The sequence below is a fragment of the Sturnira hondurensis genome, unplaced genomic scaffold (genome assembly GCF_014824575.4).
Source record: "Sturnira hondurensis isolate 20B ecotype Veracruz unplaced genomic scaffold, ASM1482457v3 Scaffold0007401, whole genome shotgun sequence".
NCBI lineage: Eukaryota > Metazoa > Chordata > Mammalia > Chiroptera > Phyllostomidae > Sturnira > Sturnira hondurensis.
Genome location: NW_028080032.1, coordinates 5,541,609 through 5,560,667, shown reverse-complemented (window position 1 = coordinate 5,560,667; position 19,059 = coordinate 5,541,609). Strand labels below are relative to the sequence as shown.

The window sequence follows — 19,059 nt, the reverse complement described above, 5'->3', positions numbered from 1 at the left end:
TTTTCCTGATTTACGGTACCTGGAGTTGGGACAGTGGGAGAAGGGAGCGCTGTGTGTGTGTGTGTAGGTGTATATCCTTAAAGACTTTAATATTTTAAGGAAGGCATTAGGCCTGAATAGCATTAAATAAACATTTTGTTTCCTTTTCACAAATCTCTGGCATTGAGAGATGTGTTTCCAATTGGCGGCGGACAGAAGAGCCCTATAGATATTAGTGTATCGTCCTTGGGAGGGGCCCCTGTTTTCTGAAGCAGTTTTTGGCATCCCTCGGTGGGCCAAGTATTGCCCCCTCCTTGGACCCTTGTTCGGTAACAGTGTTACCTGGGGCAAAGTTACCTTTTTTCTTTTCTAATTTTGTTTTTCAATTGCAGTTGACATTCAGTTTTATACTAGTTTCCGGTGTACAGCACAGTGGTTGAACATTTATATAACTTATGAAGTACCCCCACCACCCAATCTAGTAACTCCTAGACATTATGCAGTTATTACAATAGTATTGACTATATTCCTTGCCTTGCACTTTACATTCGAGTGACTACTTTGTCACTGCCAATTTGTACTTCTCCATCCCTTCACCTATTTCCCCTAATGCCCCACCCACCTGGCTGAGCCACCTGTTTTCTCCTTTGTGAAATGAGAAGGCAAACTCCTCCTGCCCCCTATGGGTTGGTGTGAGAATTGCATTAAGGAGTACATCACCGCCCACGTGGACCATCAACAAATCGGAAAAATGCCCTTGATGTTTGGCCATTAAATCAGAGACCCCCTGATACTCCTCCACCTCTGGACATTTTTTGTTCTCTGGCATTTTTTCCAAAAGGTAGACCTGGAACAGAAGAGCTCACGACACATCAGGAAATCTAGTGGAGGTCAATGAGAAAGGAGCCGAAACCAACAGGTTTGAAGTCAGTCTTGCTGGGGAGAGTGCAAGTCAGTGCAAGTCTCAGAACTGTGAGGAAAATCACACATTAAACCTGCAAGTCACATCCTTTTCCATGACAGAGAAAAATGTTCACCTTGTGAGAGACAGCAGCCTGGAGAGAACACACTAGACATATTTAAGTCCATATAAACCATTTAATTTAGAAGTCATATAAAAATAATAAAAAAGGCAGATATCCCAACCTAGTGTACGTAAGAAAGCAAATGGGACTGAAAGGCACTTTAATTTAAAACTTCATCATTAGTCAGATGACCTTTTGCACCCTAAGTAAAAAAATGTCCTTGTGTTGCCCTGTGGTATAGCAGCAGCATTTAAGATTTCTGTCTCACACTTGTTTATTCCTCTTGGATGTGACTGTGTGGACACAGGAGAAATGTTCCTGGAAAGTTTGGTTAGACTCAGTCAACTCCTTCGAGCGTTTTCATAGAAATGTTCAGACAACCCTGAAACGCCAAGGAAGAGGGTTTCGCTGAAGGTCAGCTCTGGTAAGTTACGCAGAGCTGTACTTGACAGTGGACAGGTGAAATGTCACAACAGGGAGCATCATTTTAGTGTAGGGCCCAACATAACTTTACAGACCTGAGTAGGTTCTGAGATAATAGAGCCCAGACTCTAGAGAAATGACCAGCACCAAATTTAACACACTATGCTCATAACTAGTTTCTATATAAAACATTCCAAAAGAAATTCTTTGACACGGATCGGATTTTCCAAGTGCCTAAGCCACCTCTGAGCTTTAAAGGTGGGCCTCAGAAGCTCGGCTGCAGCCAGGGGAGTGTTCATTAACACTGACCTCTAAGGAGAGGCTGAAAGACAGATTTCCAGGGACAGTTTCTGACTCAGGGTCCCAGGGCCCCTAGGCAAGGCTGCCTCATTGTGGCTCCAGGAATTCTGGAGATCTCTCTTCTCAAAAGGCTTTTTTGGGGAAGTAAAGCAACAGCTAGCTGATGTTTTCTGGCGTCTGAGCGCTGGCCAGGCCCCTTGAAGTTTGCATCTTGGAGAACTTCCAAATGGAAATGCAGCCTCTGTGTTACCCTGGCAACCTAAGTCCTTTGTGTGATGAAAGAACATTATAACAAAATAATAAAATACTGTCTGATATTTCCCACTACTGTTGGTATTGCTTTTTACTTCTTCAAAGCCTCACTCCTCCCAGTGCCGACAAACCAAAACAGAATATGGTAACTGAGGCAGCTGTTCTTGGCCCACACTCATGTCTTAGAGAAGAGGCAGAGAGAAGAGTGTGCAATCAGCTTTCAACTTATGAAAGCCAAGCCTTTAACGGGGAAGGCCAGGAGTCACCTAAACAGACACCAAATCCAGGCAAACACTGAGCAATAAGAGCAAGGCTGCCCTGCCCCCACACCAGCCAAAGGCCATGCAGACAGAAAGCCACCAGCCCTATAACAAGGTGGGCTTTGGGAATGGGCTTGGCCTGTGTCCTGCCCTGCTCCTCCTGACCAGTGGGATGGGGACTTCATCGGAAGCATGAATGTGGACAGATGGTTTCATGAACAGAGAGAACTGGACCTTTCTTCCTGAGCCCTGGCCCTGGGTAGAAGCAGTAGAGACATGAGGTTGAGCAGAGGCACAGGCTCCCTGTACCTGTGTTACCCATGTCATCAAGAAGGACATGAAGGTGGTTGAGAATGCAACCACCCAGAATGCAACGGGACTTGCGGGAGGCAGCAGTCACCTGAGAGGACCAGTGTCCGAACCAGATTGAGCCAGTGGTCCCTTGGTAGAACTCACTGTGGACTGATGACATTGAGGGCCATTGCTCTGATCCCTTGTCACCAACTGGCATCAGGAAATCCCACCTCTCCTCACTCTGCCAGACCTTGACCTTCATGGGAAATGTGTGGATTCCCCCTGCCGTGTTCACAACATGGGAGCTAAAAGCAGTTCTGTTAAGGAATGACCTATTTCTTTCCATACCTGAGTTTGAGGAATAAGATTTGTGCTTGCCACATGTGTTTTAAAGTTTCTGTTTTCTATGCTGACTTGGCAATGGAGCAGATAAGCATAGGAGCAACTTCAAGCCATACACTTGCAGGTTCTGTGAGTCACAGAACTGAAGGTACACGCTGGGCCTTAGAGCAACCTTAGAGTACCATCTTTTCTCCCGCCCTCCCAGTTTACAGAAAAGGCAACGGAGGCTCCTTCCACTGCAGGGAGCACAAGGCAAAGTAACCGAAGGGGTGAGCCAGGCAGTGTGTTTGACACAAGGCAAGGCTCTGGGTGACTGGTGGTGAATATACATTGTCTGTCAGTCTGGAATCTACACCCTGTGTGAGCCATGGGTCCCACTGTCCTGGGAGGACCACCATTGGCTTGCCCCCTGGATGCAGGCCCAGCAGGCCCAGCAGGCCCGCTTCCCTTCATTCCTGACCACCTGTCAGCTTGTGGAACAGGTCCTCATCGAGTGTTTCATTCTGGTCCTTGGAGCGGGTGGACAAGAAAATGTAGCCACCGATGTATTCATGCACAACCTTGCAATCTGCACTCAGGCAGGTGAATGCAATGGAGACGTTCTGGTCAAACTCGATCGCCACCTGGAAGGGAAGACACAGGTGAAACTCTGACACAAGTTAACCTCTGACCGGGAAGGATGAGAAAGAAGTTGCTTTGCTGGAGATGGCCCCACAGCTGTGGACAGCTGGGGTGGCTGACAGATGGATATCCCTCCAAAACCCACAAAAACCCACTACATCCACTAACTGCTTATAGAAAACATGCCTTTGCTCCCTGCGCCCTCATGTGGCATCAACTTGGCTGTGAACCTGGCAAAACATCCTAACTCCCAACACACACAGACTTTCTTCCCATCTGTGGTATAGAAGCAGAACTTTCTAAGCACTCCCCGTGTCAAAGGGTAGGCACTTTACAGACTCTCTCATGGAGTATAAGAGACCTGCCTGAAACTTCCTCCAGCCACTGGCTCTCAGCCCCTCCCGGCTGGAAGTCATAAACTCTAAGCAGAAACGGAGACACTAAGCGCTCTCAACCCTGACTGCCCATCACACTCACATCACCTGAGGAACCAGCTACTGTCCCCAGACATTCCGCTTTAATTGGTCTCGGGAGTGGCCTGAGCAGCAGTAATTTAAAACTCCCTCGGCGATCCTTATATGTAACGACTTTAGAATCACTCCCTTGGAAGGCATCTAGCCTCAGACCTTCGTTCCACAAAGGAGCACCCAGATGGTTAACGGCTCTGCGGACAGAAGTCCGCTGACAGAGTCCTTTAACACAGTCTGCGTCTCTTACCGTGCGGCGACATTGATGTTTTTCTGCTGGAAAACTGAGGCAAGGGGAAGAGAGATTCTATACCTTAGCAGGATGCTAAGGTGCTCTGACTTCACCTAGAACTTCCCATGATGTAGCCTTGGCCTGAACTAAGCTCCCTGGGGGCCGATGACGGGCGCTGTGAGTTCGAGGATTCCTAGGCTCAAGAGGCAAAGCTTTTTTTCTCGGCCATCCCTGTGCGCCTCACTTGCTTCTCCGGCAGTTTTTCCTTTTGCAGGTTGGAATGCTCTCCAGGTGGACAGAGGAACATCGGAGTCCCCAACCAGGCAGACCCTTTGGCAGCCAGTCGGAAGAGGCCTTTCTTTGGCTTCCTTCTGGGTGACAGTTGCATCTCATGCAATTTCTGCCAAGTAATCATCAGCCTAAGTTTTACATAACCCTATGCTGAGCTGAAGGAAATTAATGAAACTGCTCAGCGATTTTGGCATCTGTATGGAGACGAAGCCAATTAGTGGGGTTAACTGAAAACACTTCTGGTCTCTACCTGTTAGGAAACTGCCCAGAATTGCCTGTGACTATTTTAGCAAATGAGTGCCACATGCTTGTGGCTTCTGAATTCTAAAGATAAAAACGGCTTTTTAAATCAGAATAATCTGCAATTTGGGGGGCACACACAGGCTCAACACCAAATGCAGGCCGAGCTTTTTCACTTTACCTGGCGGATTTCCCAGTTTACATTCCACTGTTTCATATTGGCGAATCTCCATGTGGTGATTGGAATCCCAGTGGTTGCATCGATTCTAATCAACCTATTATAGGAAACTCCCAGAATGTCATCTTTCTTGCTTCCTTTAAATCTGAAACAAAAAACTAATTAAAAGAAGCGCCTGCTTCCTGTAATGTGTTTACTCACATACAACTTCTTTTTTTAAAAATATTTTATTTATGTATCTTTAGAGGGGAAGGGAAAGAGAGAGGGAGAGAAATATCAATGTATGGTTGCCTCTACCAAGGACACACAACGTATTGTGTGGGAACTGGGAACTGGCCTGCAACCCAGGCATGTGCCCTGACTGGGAATCGAACTGCGATCCTCTGGTTCACAGGCCCGTGCTCAATCCACTGAGCCACACCAGCCAGGGCACATACAACTTCTTAAAGATAAACGATACCAACATTTCTAAGTCATTTACAAAGAGTGGACAATGAGGGATTAACTTTCTATAGAAGGGGACTTTTATTGTGATACAGAGGACATGAAGAATGGAGAGAACTCAGGCTGTCCTGAAGATATTCTTTAAGTGAAATTGACATCAGAGGACAGCAAAATAAGAGGGGAGGGTCAAATTAATGAATTCAAAATTAGCACCCACTGGGTATGTATGCCAGGCACCCTTCTGGACACTGATACTATGGACAGAAAATTCTTGACTTCATGGAGCTTATAGTTTAGTTGGTGGGGGGCAACTTGACATGAAAGATGGTCAGATTTCATCTAATCAACAGGCGATATCTCTCTCTGGTTGCAAATGTTGCTATCCCAAAAGGACCACATTTCCGTTCCCGCCTTCAGCTAGGATTCATGGGTGTTCACACTTTGGACCATGGTATGGAAGGTCTTTATGAGCAGCCCAAACTTTTGGGCCATTTGTGAAAAGGGCAGTATTCAAAAATAAAGAGAGTTCTGCATTCTAGACCAAGTGAGAATAAACTGGGTTCCAAGAAGGTCACTTCAAAGTGAATGGACAGTGAGAGAGGCAAGTGGACATTGTAATTACCTGACAAGGTAATAGGTAAGGCCGAATTCAGGTAGAGACTGCCACGCCTGAATGAATCGCAGCTTGGCTTCAACCAGGGACATCTGGGCTACGTTCTGGTGGGCTTCCATAATCCGGGCTGCCAGCTGAACAGAAACAAGAGACATCAAACCCTCCTAGCATGCACTGACTGCTCTATAATCGTCCCATTGGAGCTGCAGATCCCTGCGAGAAAAATGAGTGGGAGGCAAACTACAGCCCTACCCAGACAACTCATTCTCATTCATGGTCTCCCCCCGCCAACCCCCGCAACACACGTACTCTGCGAATCACCAGAGAGAAGCAGAAACAAGATCAACCAACACAAAAGCTTCTAAGGTTCATGCAGATGGAGTTTGGGGTCCCTCTTTCTAGGGCAGTGGTGTGTCCATGGACAATGGGTCCATCTGAATCAGTTTATCTGTTTTACCTTTAACCCACGCTTCTGGAAGCATAATCTGAAATTTTAATTTGTAGGGATTAAATCACTTTATTTTTAATTAAATTACACCAGGGCATGTTGCTATGTTCAGTTAGCAGTACACTTACCTCTAATATAATTAACAATAATTTATTAATATCATCTAATATCCAGTCTATAGTCAAATTTGCCCATCAACTGATTTTCACTCCTCATTCATTTTAATGCCTCACTTTATTTCAGAAAATACAGAGTTCGCTGCAAGCAATCACCCCAACAAGATTAGCGGTACCTGCTTAGACTTGTGTTTCTTTGCACACCGAGGTGACACAAAACATTCCGGGTTCATGTCCATGTTTTCGAGACTGGAGGCCGCTGGAGATGTCGAGTTCCGGTTTTTCATCCTCAGAAAAGAAAGGATGTTGAGGACCTCTGGCTGGTAGGAGCTATCTGCCATGGTTTTGCCCTTTGATGCCAAGATGCAGGCAGCCATCCATTGGGCATATTGATTCTCCTGCAGCAAACACAGAAGGGTTGAGAAGCAGGTTCAAGTGCAAAGCCGGTCTGTTGGGAACAGCAGGATTTGGGCTTTCAGCTTCATAATACAAAGTTGTCACCTTCAAAGCATGGTAAGATTAAAGTTGCGTATGTTCCGAGTGGCTACTCATCGCCTAATTAAACACTCAACAATGACTTTTGATTCCTATATCGAGTTTCTAGATGATAAAGGGCTAGAGAACAGCAAGGTCAGTCTTGATACATTCCATGAATTTAAAGATGAACCACAGACATTTGCCATGGATCACAGCTGAAAACCTTAAATACCAGGCAGCCTTCCTTGATAGGTATTTCCATTTTCAGGTCACATCTAATCTCTATCAATTCCCATATTATTTGTGCCCTGGCCTATCAAGACTAATCCCAGAGTAGGAATCAGGGCCATTGATAAAATCTGAATCAGAGAGTGGTGCCTTCTATCTTTAATGTCTGTGTTCATTTTTTTTTTTAAACTCTAGGGAGCAAATAGGAGTGGCCGTGGAAGCTGAGGGGATGCAGCTGAGGAGTATAACTTTTTTTTTAAAAAAAGATTTTATTTATTTATTTATCTTTGGAGAGGAAGGAGAGAGGGAGAGAAGCATCAATGTATGGTTGCCTTTCGTGCGTCCCCTGCTGGGAGTTGGCCTGCAGGGAACTGGCCTGCAACTCAGGCATGTGCCCTGACTGGGAATCGAACCGCGATCCTCTGGTTCGCAGGCCTGTGCTCAATCCACTGAGCTACGCCAGCCAGGGCTGAGGAGTATAACTCTTCATAGTGATGGTAGCTGTGGTACTCTGAATTTCTGGCCTCAATCTCCACACCCTCTCCCATGTAATTTTACAGCCCCTCCCACCAGAGTATAATTCCCACCTCTTGATTTGAGGCCCAGCCATGACATGAGGCTTGCTTTGGCCAATGGAATGTGAGTGGAAATGACAGTGGACAGGCTAGCAGTGTACCAATTGCAAGCCCAAGTGTTAGGAGATCTCACACATTTTCAGTCGTCCTCTTGCATTCCTGCCATCACTGTGAGAAGGGCCTCCCCGGGCACCCAGAATAAATAAATGAGCCCAACCTGCAGTGATGAGCTAGGCTTAGCCAGGTCTATGGCTCAAAGCAGATCTGCCCAGGTGATGCCAGCCTGGATCATCCATCCACCCAGCCTACCTGCAGAAGTTCCAGAAATGAGTGTTTATTGGTCAATGTTATACGTGGTCACATGTCATTGTGATTCTGTGGTTGTTGCAACACAGCAGCTGACCGATACAACACTGTTCATGTTTGAGAAAACACCTCAAGTGGTTTGTCCTTACGTTTAGTAAAGGTGAGATGACTGAACACTTGCATGGTTTTACTCACATGGTCACATCTCAGATACACTTCATTCATACCATCAGCAACAGGGATTAGTAGCTTGATTCCAAATTTTCTTCCTGCTACATTCACATCTGGCACAACTTCACAGCCTGAATAATAGAAGGCAGGGTCACCAATGAGTTCTGAGGAAGGTGTTATATAAATATCAGGTGTGCATCCGAAATAAAGACTTTGAACCTAAGCCCCTCAGATTTGGTTCTCTCCTGAAAAATGGAGGGAAAGTCGATGACAGGAATTAAAGGATAACTAAGACTTACAAACAACATGGATAGAGAAAAATATTTTCTTTGATCATTTTCTTAAATATATCATCAATTGAATTCATTTTAAAGATTATTTGGCTATCCAAACCTATAGGAATGATTATGAATATGAACTTTAAAATGAATTACAGCACAGAAAATCCCCTGCCACAATGATAAAGGAATTGAGCATACTGGTTATAAAATATTTCAACTAATAGAGTAAGCAGGACACTCACAGTCACTCTCAGAAATTAGAATAGGCACTAAAGCAACATTGAATTCAGCATAAACTGTCCTGGAATTCAGAAAGCTTTTCAGGATCCTACAATGTATTATACTTATGTTGCCAATTACCACCACTTCACAGACTTGGACACACTGGGAAGGAAGAAACAGCAGAATAGAAACAACCATGTTTACTAAACTACACCCCAGGACCGTGTGCAGGGGAACGGGAGCTGTGGTCTGGCTGCCACTGTGAACCCCGCGCCACACTGGACGGCAAGCTCGCTTCAGCGACCGCGGTCTTGGCTTCCATCTGCTTGCTGGCTCATGACGAGCCACAGCAAGATGTAGAATCCTCTTACCTCTAAGATTTAATCTTTCTATTGGTTCTCCTTGTTCAAGTTCCTTATTTTTAAAGTAGGCTATGGACGTGTCTTTAAAGATGAACCAATATTGTTTGAAAGCTTTTAATATTAGCTTCTTGGGCCTGCGAATGAAATATGGGAAGCATTTAAACAACCATCCAGAAACGTAGGGGAGAAACATCACAAATTTCAAGCAGATCAAAATGTCCTTTCACACAACACATGCTTTATTTTTAAAAACGATTTTCCAATTGCCAATTGACTCCTAGAAACTAGAAATGGGGTTTTGCTATGAGATGGAGAAGTTAATGCCAGCCTGGGGCTACACTCCGGCTCTGCTATAGACTACACGTGTGACCCAGGAAAAGACACTTCATCTGCTGGGGCCACGTGCACTGCCTCTGTGTGACGGGAAGAGTAATAGCCCCCCACTCACAGGGCTTTGGTGAGGAGGGAGAGAGGTGATCTCTGTAAGGTGCTTATCACAGTACCTGGGACAACTGAAGTGCTATATAAATAATAAGTTAATAATTACTAATATTAGTAATAACAATAATAATTATTATTACAAGTAAGAAACATCCACGAATCCATGACATCTGAAATTTCCACATGCTCTTTAGATCCGAAAAAGCTGACCAGTGGACAGCACAACCTTCAAGTTATCAGACATAAAAGTAAGCAACTTTTTCTGTGGTTTCTCTTGACCCTTGAAGAGAAACCAGCAGAGAATTCCCAGTGAGCCATGGAAAGCACCAAAACCTAAAGCTAATATATATAGGCTCTATTATTATTATTAAAAATATTCTGAAGGAAGATCTCTAACAGCGATATTGTTTGGGACCAAAAAACCTTGTTCTCTGGGCCATACAAGGGTAATGATGCCCATGGCAGGACTCAACTGAGTCGCTAAAATAGAAAGTGTGAGACCTAGGGAGTAAAGGGGGGGGGGACAGATGGGCACATAAAAGATACTATGAACTGTATGTGATTCAGTGGAACAATCCTGGCCTTGGGGGTGAGTCAGGGGATCTCATGGCGGAGAACCAGATTTCTACATTCAAGAATGGGAGATAGAGAGGAAGCTTGGTGTTAATACCACGCATATAATTTTGGGCAAGTCTTTTAACACATCAGTACTTATCCTTCCTTAGCTAAAAAAAAATGTATCCTTAACACAAAGATAAGGGAGATGTTCACTAAGAGACAGTGTATAACAGGAGCATGTTACCTAAAAATTATACAGCAAATTGAAAGATATCATATAAATTAACATTTCTAGGATTTAGAAAATCACTGCATTAAAATGTTGAGAGTTGTAGTTAATGTAATTCTAAAGGATATATTTAAAAGGTTAATTGTCTAAGAATCAGATTCCCCAACATTAACAGTCTTTTCAGAATAAAATCTAAAGACTCGGCCTATAACCCAAAGCAGTAAGGTCTCAGTTTAGTCCCAGGCATCTAAATATTTCTATGCAGAATGCAGAATGCCACCCCGCTTCTCCATTTTTAAAAAAGAGTTTAAAAAAAGATTTTATTTATTTTTAGAGAGGGGAAAGGAGGGAGAAAGAGTGGGAGAGAAACATCAGTGTGTGGTTGCCTTTCCAGTGCCCCCTACTGGGGACCTGGCCAGCAACCCAGGCAAGTGCCCTGAGTGGGAATCAAACCGGTGATCTTTGGTTTGCAGGCTGGTGCTCAATCTACTGAGTCACATCAGCCAGGGTGTGCTTCTCTATTTTAATTGGACTTTGAAAATATCAACAGACCTCAAATTTCCTCTACTACCTCCTCCGGTTTGGTTCATCTTCTAGGCTGTTTCCACACATCCCCAAAGCTAACAGTTGCTGTTCCACTCCACATTCCAGAGGCTGGGGCAGGCTGGGTAGGGGAAGGAGGAGTAGAGAAGGTGGCTGGGTATGGAATGATGTACGCAAGAATGAGACAGTCTCTTGAACCCTCATGAAACTCATAGTTTCATGAGGGTAATGCACAAAACAAATAAATACAATAAAATATGGTAAGTGATATAATAAGGGTATGGAGAGTTATAGAGGGAACTCAGCATTTAACCATAGAATGAAGGATGAATAAGAATTTGATTGGAGGAAAAGGGAAAAGAAATTTCAGAAGGTCACATTCAAAATGTGGGGGCAGGAGGGCGAGTCAGAGCCAGGTACTTTGTTGATGAGTTGGGTTGAACATTTCTTTTTTTTAAAAAAGATTTCATTTATTTATTTAAAAGAGAGGAGAAGGGAAGGAGAAAGAGAGGGAGAGAAACATCAATGTGTGGTTGCTTCTCGTGAGCCCCCCACTGGGGACCCAGCCTGCAACCCAGGCATGTGCCCTGACTGGGAATCGAACCTGCAACCTTTTGTTTTGCAGGCCCGCACTCAATCCACTGAGCTACACCAGCCAGGGCGGGTTGAACATCTCTTAAACACCAACCTCACGCTGGGCATTGTGCTGAGCAATGGAAATGGGGGAGAGGAGCGGTCTCTGTGGCTACAGCCTTTCCATGTGTGGTGGATAGTGCACCAAGGTAGGCTGGGGCCGGGCTGGGACTTTGAACGTCCTGCTAAGGAGCTGGCCTCCTTTTTGTAGAAGAATGGTTCTTAAACCCTGGTGCTCGTCAGAATTAGAAGGAAGCCTGTTAGAGGCTCCGGTCCCCAAGACGCAGATTCATAGGTCCAGGGTAGGGCCCCGGCTCTGCATTTTATTTTTATTTATTTATTTAACAGTGGTTAATTTTTTCTTTTTTAAATTTGATTCTTATTCAAGTAGTTTTCTGTTTTATATTCCCTGCCCTGCCTGCATTTTAAATAAGCGTTCCTAAGGTGAATCCCCAGAGTTTGAGAAACACTACTTTTGGATCAGTGATCTCTGAACTAAAACTGGGTACACACCAGCATTAAAGTATTTCAAGTACCCATCCCCAAAGTGATTTTCATTCCACCTTTTCATCTCATGGCACACATAAACTAATTACCAAAATTCTGCTGCACACCAACACACACACACACACACACTTTTTTTCCTGATTTGTCAAAAGAATAGGTATAGTTTGGGATCATTCACATTGGATGGCTATTGCTGTGTTGGCTGATATTTTTTTATTTGGCAACCTAAGGGAATAGAAATCAGTGCCCCCAGCCCTAGCTGGTGTAGCTCAGTGGATTGAGCACGGGCCTGCGAACCACATCATCGCGGTTCGATTCCCAGTCAGGGCACATGCCTGGGTTGCAGGCCAGTTCCTGGTTCCCAGCAGGGGATGCATAAGAGGCAACCATACATTGATATTTCTCTCTCTCTCTCCTTCCCTTCCCCTCTAAGATAAATAAATAAAAATCTTAAAAAAAAAAAGAAATCAGTGCCCCTGACTAAACAGTTAGGCATTGCATGTTTTAAAAATTCTTTTGCAACACTGGTTGAAAATCGTGGCCTTAATGTATTTACAATTGTTTACTTGTGATATTTTATATACAGGGGTGGGCAAAAGTAGGCTTACAGTTGTAATACAAATAAACACCTACATTAATAGATAATACAAGAATAAACTGTTTCATGTTCTCACAACTGTAAACCTACTTTTGCCCACCCCTGTATTTATAAACATATCATAATAAATTACATACATTATAAAATGTGCAAAAACATATAAATTAACCAGGTACATAAATCTCAGTTGGAGAAGTACACTGATTGTGCTGACTAAATCCCACTGCTCATATTGTTTTTAAAAGGCTTTATTTATTTTTAGAGAGAGGGGAAGGGAGAAAAAGAGGGAGAGAAACATCAATGTGGGGTTGCCTCTCGTGCACCCCCTACTGGTGACCTGGCCTACAATCCAAGCATGTGCCTTGACTTGGAATCGAACTGGTGGCCCTTTCAATTGCAGGCTCACGCTCAATCCACTGAGCCACACCAGCCAGGGCCCATCATTCATATTTTAATGTCATCTACCTATCTGTGAAGGTTTCTGTTGAAACAAAGCCACTGATTCCCATCTTCTGTAATGTCAATCACTCATGCATATTTAGTAAGAATATGTTTTAAATAAGTGTATTTAATACACACTATAACTCTTAATTCGGATGACATTTAACACAGAAAAACTCTGTCTGCAAATTTTAAAGGTGTCCAGGTAATAGTGTTTTCATAGGCAATGTCATTATTGGTGACATGGTGACAATGAAAACATTTCCAAATAACTGTTTTCAAAACGTGCTCTTTAAGATTGAGTGTGTTCATTATCTTGAAAGCATCTGGATGCTTATTGCTCATGGCCAGTGGTCATCACAAAGGTCACAGATTTGGAAAACATTTTTCAAAAAAAACAAAAGGGTGTAATTCCACCTCAGTTACTTTTCCATCTGATAACCAGTGAGCCTTGACGTGGGACCAAAAGGTTTTTATGGCCATGCTCCAGGTAGCCATGAATGGTAAATACTGTAAAGATTTAAAGAGTCTTGTACTTATAACACGAATCTCATGGATAATCTCCTGCAGCACAATGTGTAAGTCTGAATGGAATTAATTTCTTGGCTACAGTCACGTGCCCACCTGTCTACAGGAGCTTGACCAATGATGTAATGAATGAATGAATGAATTTTATGTGTGGCCTCTCTAAATCCCTGCTGTGGGGCATTTCATGTATTCCAAAGCAGTCTCTCCAATGGCGGTCACACCTTCCATAAATCATTGTTTTTATTAAGCATGGAATTTACTAGGAGGATTGTATCTTGTCTGCTTTATATTTTTTAGGGGGTTTGCAAACAGTAGAACCTTGAAGAACTGGTTGGGCAGAAACTTCTAGATTGACTGTTATCTTCTCTTAGCACTTTCAAGGTATTTCCCCACCAACAGGAAGTCTGCTGTCCACCCAACTGTTTTCCTTTGTAGAAAATGTGTCTTTTGTCTCTGATTTTAGAGAATTTCTCTTATCAATGGTTGGCTGTATCAGGATGTACATTTTTAAAAAAAGACAGAAAGAGATGTACATGCATACTGATTTATTTTGTTGGGATCTGTAATTTTTGAATGTAAGGATTTTTGTCTTTAATAATGATATAAAATCCTCAAGTATTCTCTTTTAAATGCCCGTTTCTCCCCGACATTTCCTCCTGGGACTTTCAGTCGAGCCTTCTCATTCCATCGACATCACACCTCCCATTTCTACTGCCTGAGTTTTCTCTACAACCTGGTTTTTAAACTTGGGGTTAATGTACCTATTCAATTTTAAATCTCCGTGACTATGTTGTTTTATTTCCGGAATTTTTATTTGGTTCCTTTTCAATATAGCCTGTTCTCTTTCATTATAATACTTAACATTTAATCTACTTAATGATTTTAAACGTACTCATTTTATGGTTTCTTCAAATGGTGACATTATCTAAATTACTGGAACCGCTAACCCAACCTTTCATCGGTTGGGTCTGTTTTTCCTTTATGGTGGTTCATTAACTCAAATGGCCAGTAATTTTTATTGGAAGGTTTTTGTTTTTAAAGGGGGTTACTGTTTTCTGTAGCAGGCCTGTGCATGCCAGATTGTGGATACTTCCCTCCAAGAAGTCTTAACGTTACATTTGCTAGGGCTTCCTAGATTTTGTGGTCCTAACCCAGTTTCTATTTTATTTCTTCAGGATTCTTTTTTATCATATAATATGTAAATTTAGATCTACATATGTGTGTGGCAAAGACTTTGGCTCTGAGTTCGCCAGAGACACTGTTCATTTCCCCACACAGAACCCCAGGCTAGCGTGAACTTCCTTACTGCTTCCTTTGGTCCACGGGTAGTTTTTCTATTCCCTTTAAATAGAGAAGGGCTTTGTGAGTTTTTACCTTCAGGCAGGGCCTTCAGCCCTGGCTCACCGCCTTACACGAAGCTCACCCCACCTTAAACCTTCATCTTTGATCTCTGAATTGCAGCCCCAAGCCACGAGAATCTGTGTCCACGGCCCAACTCCCTTCTCTGTGCAGCTGAGGCTCTATTTGTAGAACTAGGGTTCCCCTCTCATTTCCTGCAAGTTCGGATTTTTCAATCTCACTTCAAGATCAACTCTATTTACAACTTTTATTTTTATTTTATACAGCATTCATATGCATCTATGGGAACATTGGGATTTGCATTAGATCAGAGGGCGCGTTGCTGAAATTTGAAGTCCACTATGTATAAGAGTGGATTCGATTGTTTTAGTTTAGGAAAGAAAGAGCTTCAATGTTTCAAAAAATCAACAACCCTGGCTGATGTAGCTCAGTGGATTGAGCTTGGGCCTGCGAACCAAAGGATCCCTATTTGATTCCCAGTCAGGGCACATGCCTGGGTTGCAGGCTAGTCCCCAGCAGAGGACCCACAAGAGGCAACCATACATTGATATTTCTCTCCTTCTCTCCTTCCCTTCCCCTCTAAAGATAAATAAAATATTTATTTAAAAACCCAACAACATTGAACATCAAAGGGTTAGTTCCCTGCTTTGCTACTGATAAGGAAAGGAGGCCCAGGGGAACGAAGGGCCTCTTCAAGGTCGCACACTCACTGGGAACAGAGCTCCAATTCTCCACTCTCCTCCCTCCCTTCTCCTTTCTTCTTTGCTTCCTCCCTCTTTCCTTTCCTCCTTTCCTTCTTTCTCCCATGAACTATATTATATTAAATCCAGCATCTTGACACCTTTGATAGATAAAATGCCCACTGGCCAAGGGAGAATGATTTTGTGAGTCTGAACATATCACTACCACTAAAGTGATGTGGACGGGAGGCTTTACTCCAGAATACCTTCTCCTTCATCCACAACGTCTACGGGAAGGAGACTGTCGCTGTTTTGCTCTAGAATTGCTGGAATTGCTCTAGACAGAGAATAGGGCAACCTACTTTCTTTTAGAGTAATTATTGAAAATTTATGTAGATGTATTTGTGGATTCAAATTATTCCTGTTTTTCTGTAGCTCTGACTTCAACCACGTGTATGGCTGCAACTCTTAATGGCACAGAGGTTGAATCAATGACCTTCTTGTTAGACCACAGCCTAAGATCACATTCGAAAAGGAGAATAAACCCGTAGAGAAACACAGTAACAAATATTGTTACCTGTGGGCTCCTGTTTCTCATTGATACCCAATTCATTGTTCATTCTTTCTAAGTCTTTGTATCATGTATTATCAAAAGCAACTTGTTTCTTTTCAAGCCAACTGACGCAGTGACGTGTCAGTTTATTAGGAAAAGTCAACAAATCGTAAAGTGTCATAAATAACTGATAGAACTTCAAAGGGTCCTTAATGCTTTCATCCTAACACACCTTGGCACCATCACAAACGTGGCAGTCCCCCCTTTTCCATGAAATAAAAAATTCTCTGCCCTTTCAACAGTTTCAGGTTGACCTGAGGTGACTGGGGAGTTGATCAGAAATACTTTAACAGGCAAAGGTAGATAACGAAGGTTATCTCTCTGTAAGCCCAGGATCCAAGTTCTAGTGACAACTGATTTTCAGAGAGTTAAAGGACCCTGAAATGCCACCAGAGTCCTGAGCCTCCCGGACGGACCACCCAAAAGCTCCAGTCTGGCCAGTCAGCTCGTCCTTGCTGACACTGGCCGACTTTACGCCACCATGTGTTGGGCATGTTCTGTGAGCCAGGCACCATGCTCAATGTTTCATACGTGTTATTTTATTTAATTTTCTCAACAAACCCAGGAGGAGGTATATCCCCATTTTATAGACCAGGAAACTATGGCTCGGAGACATGAGGACAATGCCCACGGTCACCCAGCTGGAATGAGCTGTGGAGCTAGGGTTTGGTCCATTGTCTGTCTGGTGCCAAAGCTCACGCTCTTACGTGTGAGCCATGAGTCTGCTTAATGGATGTTCTAAAAGAAAGAAAGAAAAACCTCCTGGACTTTTACCTCTAAGGCTTTTTTAGGAGTAATCCCTTTCCCCTTTAAGGGTGACTTACCTAAATAATTTGAGATTATCTGCCAGTTTAGGGATGTCAGTAATGTCCTCCTAAAGAAAAACAGATAACAGTTCGTAAGCTGTGGTGCTGAACCAGTGGTTTACACCTGGACTAACGCTGCAGCCGCTGTTAAACAGCTACCACATGTAGCTATTTCAATTGGAAGGAATTACAGTCAAATAAAATGAAAAACTCAGTTTCAATAGCCACATAACCAGCAGTTGCCTCGGGCAGAAGGTGGGGTGGGAAGAATCGGGAGTGGGATGGGGGGCACGAGTGGGGGCTTCTGTGGTGGCTGGCGAAGTTCTGTTTCTTGATTCAGGTGGTGAGCTGGGTAAAAACTTAATACTAATTTGTTAGGTGTACATTAAAATTTTTTATTGTATTTTTTCCATTACCATTTATCCATTCTATGCCCTCCTCTACCTCCACCCGCACCCACCCCCCATAATCGCCGCTCTGCTGCCTGTGTCCATGAGTCCTTTTTCTTTTGTTTTACTTTGGCCCATCCCTCTGCCCTGCAAACCGCCTGCCACCCCCCGCTGTCAGCCTGCTCTCTCTGAGTCTGTCTGTATTTTGTTTGTTAGTTCAGTTTGTTCATTAGATTCCACATATAAATTAAAATAACTTTTGTTTTTTTTCGCTTTTCTATATATGTATCATATATCATACAAATAAGAGAAAGAGGTTAAAAATTTGACCAAGCACTCACTGTACCTATCATTCAAGTTAAACATTTGAGTCAGAAACAACTACTTTTATGTACAAACAAACTTATTTTACAACTTGTACACTAGAGTGAGTAACTCTAGGTATATCTAGTTTACTGATGAAACTCTCAAAAGGTATCTGGTACAAAGTTCATTCTACAGCGTAGGTTGGTGCTAATTTTCAAACTGAAAGGCCTATTGTTTGACATCACAAAGGCCTGGCATAAAAATATTAAGGGCAGGAAGAGGGAAATTTTCATCTGTTCTGAGAAGGAACAGTTCCCATCTGTATGTATTTACTGGTGGAATAAAGAACGCTAATTCCACGGGGCAGGTGTTGCCTATAGTTGTGAGAAAGGGCTCTGAATATCTACAGAATCTAGGCATTTAGTTTGTTTCAGGGGCTTGTTTTTGCATGACACCAATTTCATATTTTAAGGAATTTAATCATAAGCAAACACATATTCAATACATAAGAACAGTGACTCATTCTTATCTCTTACTGTTTAAGAAAGTCTAATTACAATGGACCCACCTCTCTGAATCAATGTGATTAAACTACTCCCACAATTAAAGAAGTTTTACAAAAGTTATACAAAGAAGTTATACCAAAGAATGGCACCCAACAAATGAATCAAACAGGAGGGATCTTCCAACTATGAAGTGGACATTCGGCCAGCTTTCATGGATGAAGAGCAAAAGATGATAAAACCGTATTATTTCTTCATGTTTTACTGGGGTGGGGGAGGAGGTGTTTATTTCCTGAAGTGGAAAGGGTTCAGGACATTTTTATAGTATTCTAGAGAAAGGCCCTCACTTCTGGCAACCTTTGCAGCAGAAAGGCATGACCAGGTAAACACACAGGAAGGCTTTTTCACCTGTGAAGTGTTTTTTCTATTCCCGCAGCTACCCCACACAATAGGCTGAGGGTTCTTTCTGGACTTAAGTCACCAGTTCCATGTTCCACGCGGTGAAATGGGGCTTGCATTAGTCTTTCTCTAATACTATGCCAGCTCATCCCAAAGAAGACACATGACTCGAAAGCACTGCCGTAAGTACTAATGAAAATATCTTATAGTCCCGTACAGAGCTGACCTGAGAAAAGCTAGTCAATTCTGGCTACATTTAAGCTTGTCAGAAGACGAGCCTGTTTTTTTTTTTTCCCCAAATTCAGACAAAATATTCTTGTATTTCTAATTAAAAAGTTTCAACTACGTCTGTCAGTCAGAACAAAGCCACAATTCAGGG

The 19,059-nt window shown here is 43.1% G+C and overlaps 1 protein-coding gene across 3 annotated transcripts in view; it reads right to left on the bottom strand.

Moving 5' to 3' along the window:
- Positions 1 to 1,057: 1,057 nt before the first annotated feature.
- The window catches only part of FERMT1 (FERM domain containing kindlin 1), a 38,956-nt gene continuing 20,954 nt past the window's right edge, over positions 1,058 to 19,059 (bottom strand). For all 3 annotated transcript variants that reach the window (XM_037051671.1, XM_037051670.1, XM_037051674.1), the window contains 7 exons: positions 17,102 to 17,151; positions 9,157 to 9,281; positions 8,307 to 8,413; positions 6,702 to 6,923; positions 5,971 to 6,095; positions 4,908 to 5,049; positions 1,058 to 3,498 (listed from right to left, as the gene is read on the bottom strand). In XM_037051671.1, coding sequence (XP_036907566.1) covers positions 3,325 to 3,498; positions 4,908 to 5,049; positions 5,971 to 6,095; positions 6,702 to 6,923; positions 8,307 to 8,413; positions 9,157 to 9,281; positions 17,102 to 17,151 — 945 coding nt within the window. In that variant the 3' untranslated portion in view covers positions 1,058 to 3,324. The remainder of the gene's footprint in view (positions 3,499 to 4,907; positions 5,050 to 5,970; positions 6,096 to 6,701; positions 6,924 to 8,306; positions 8,414 to 9,156; positions 9,282 to 17,101; positions 17,152 to 19,059) is intronic.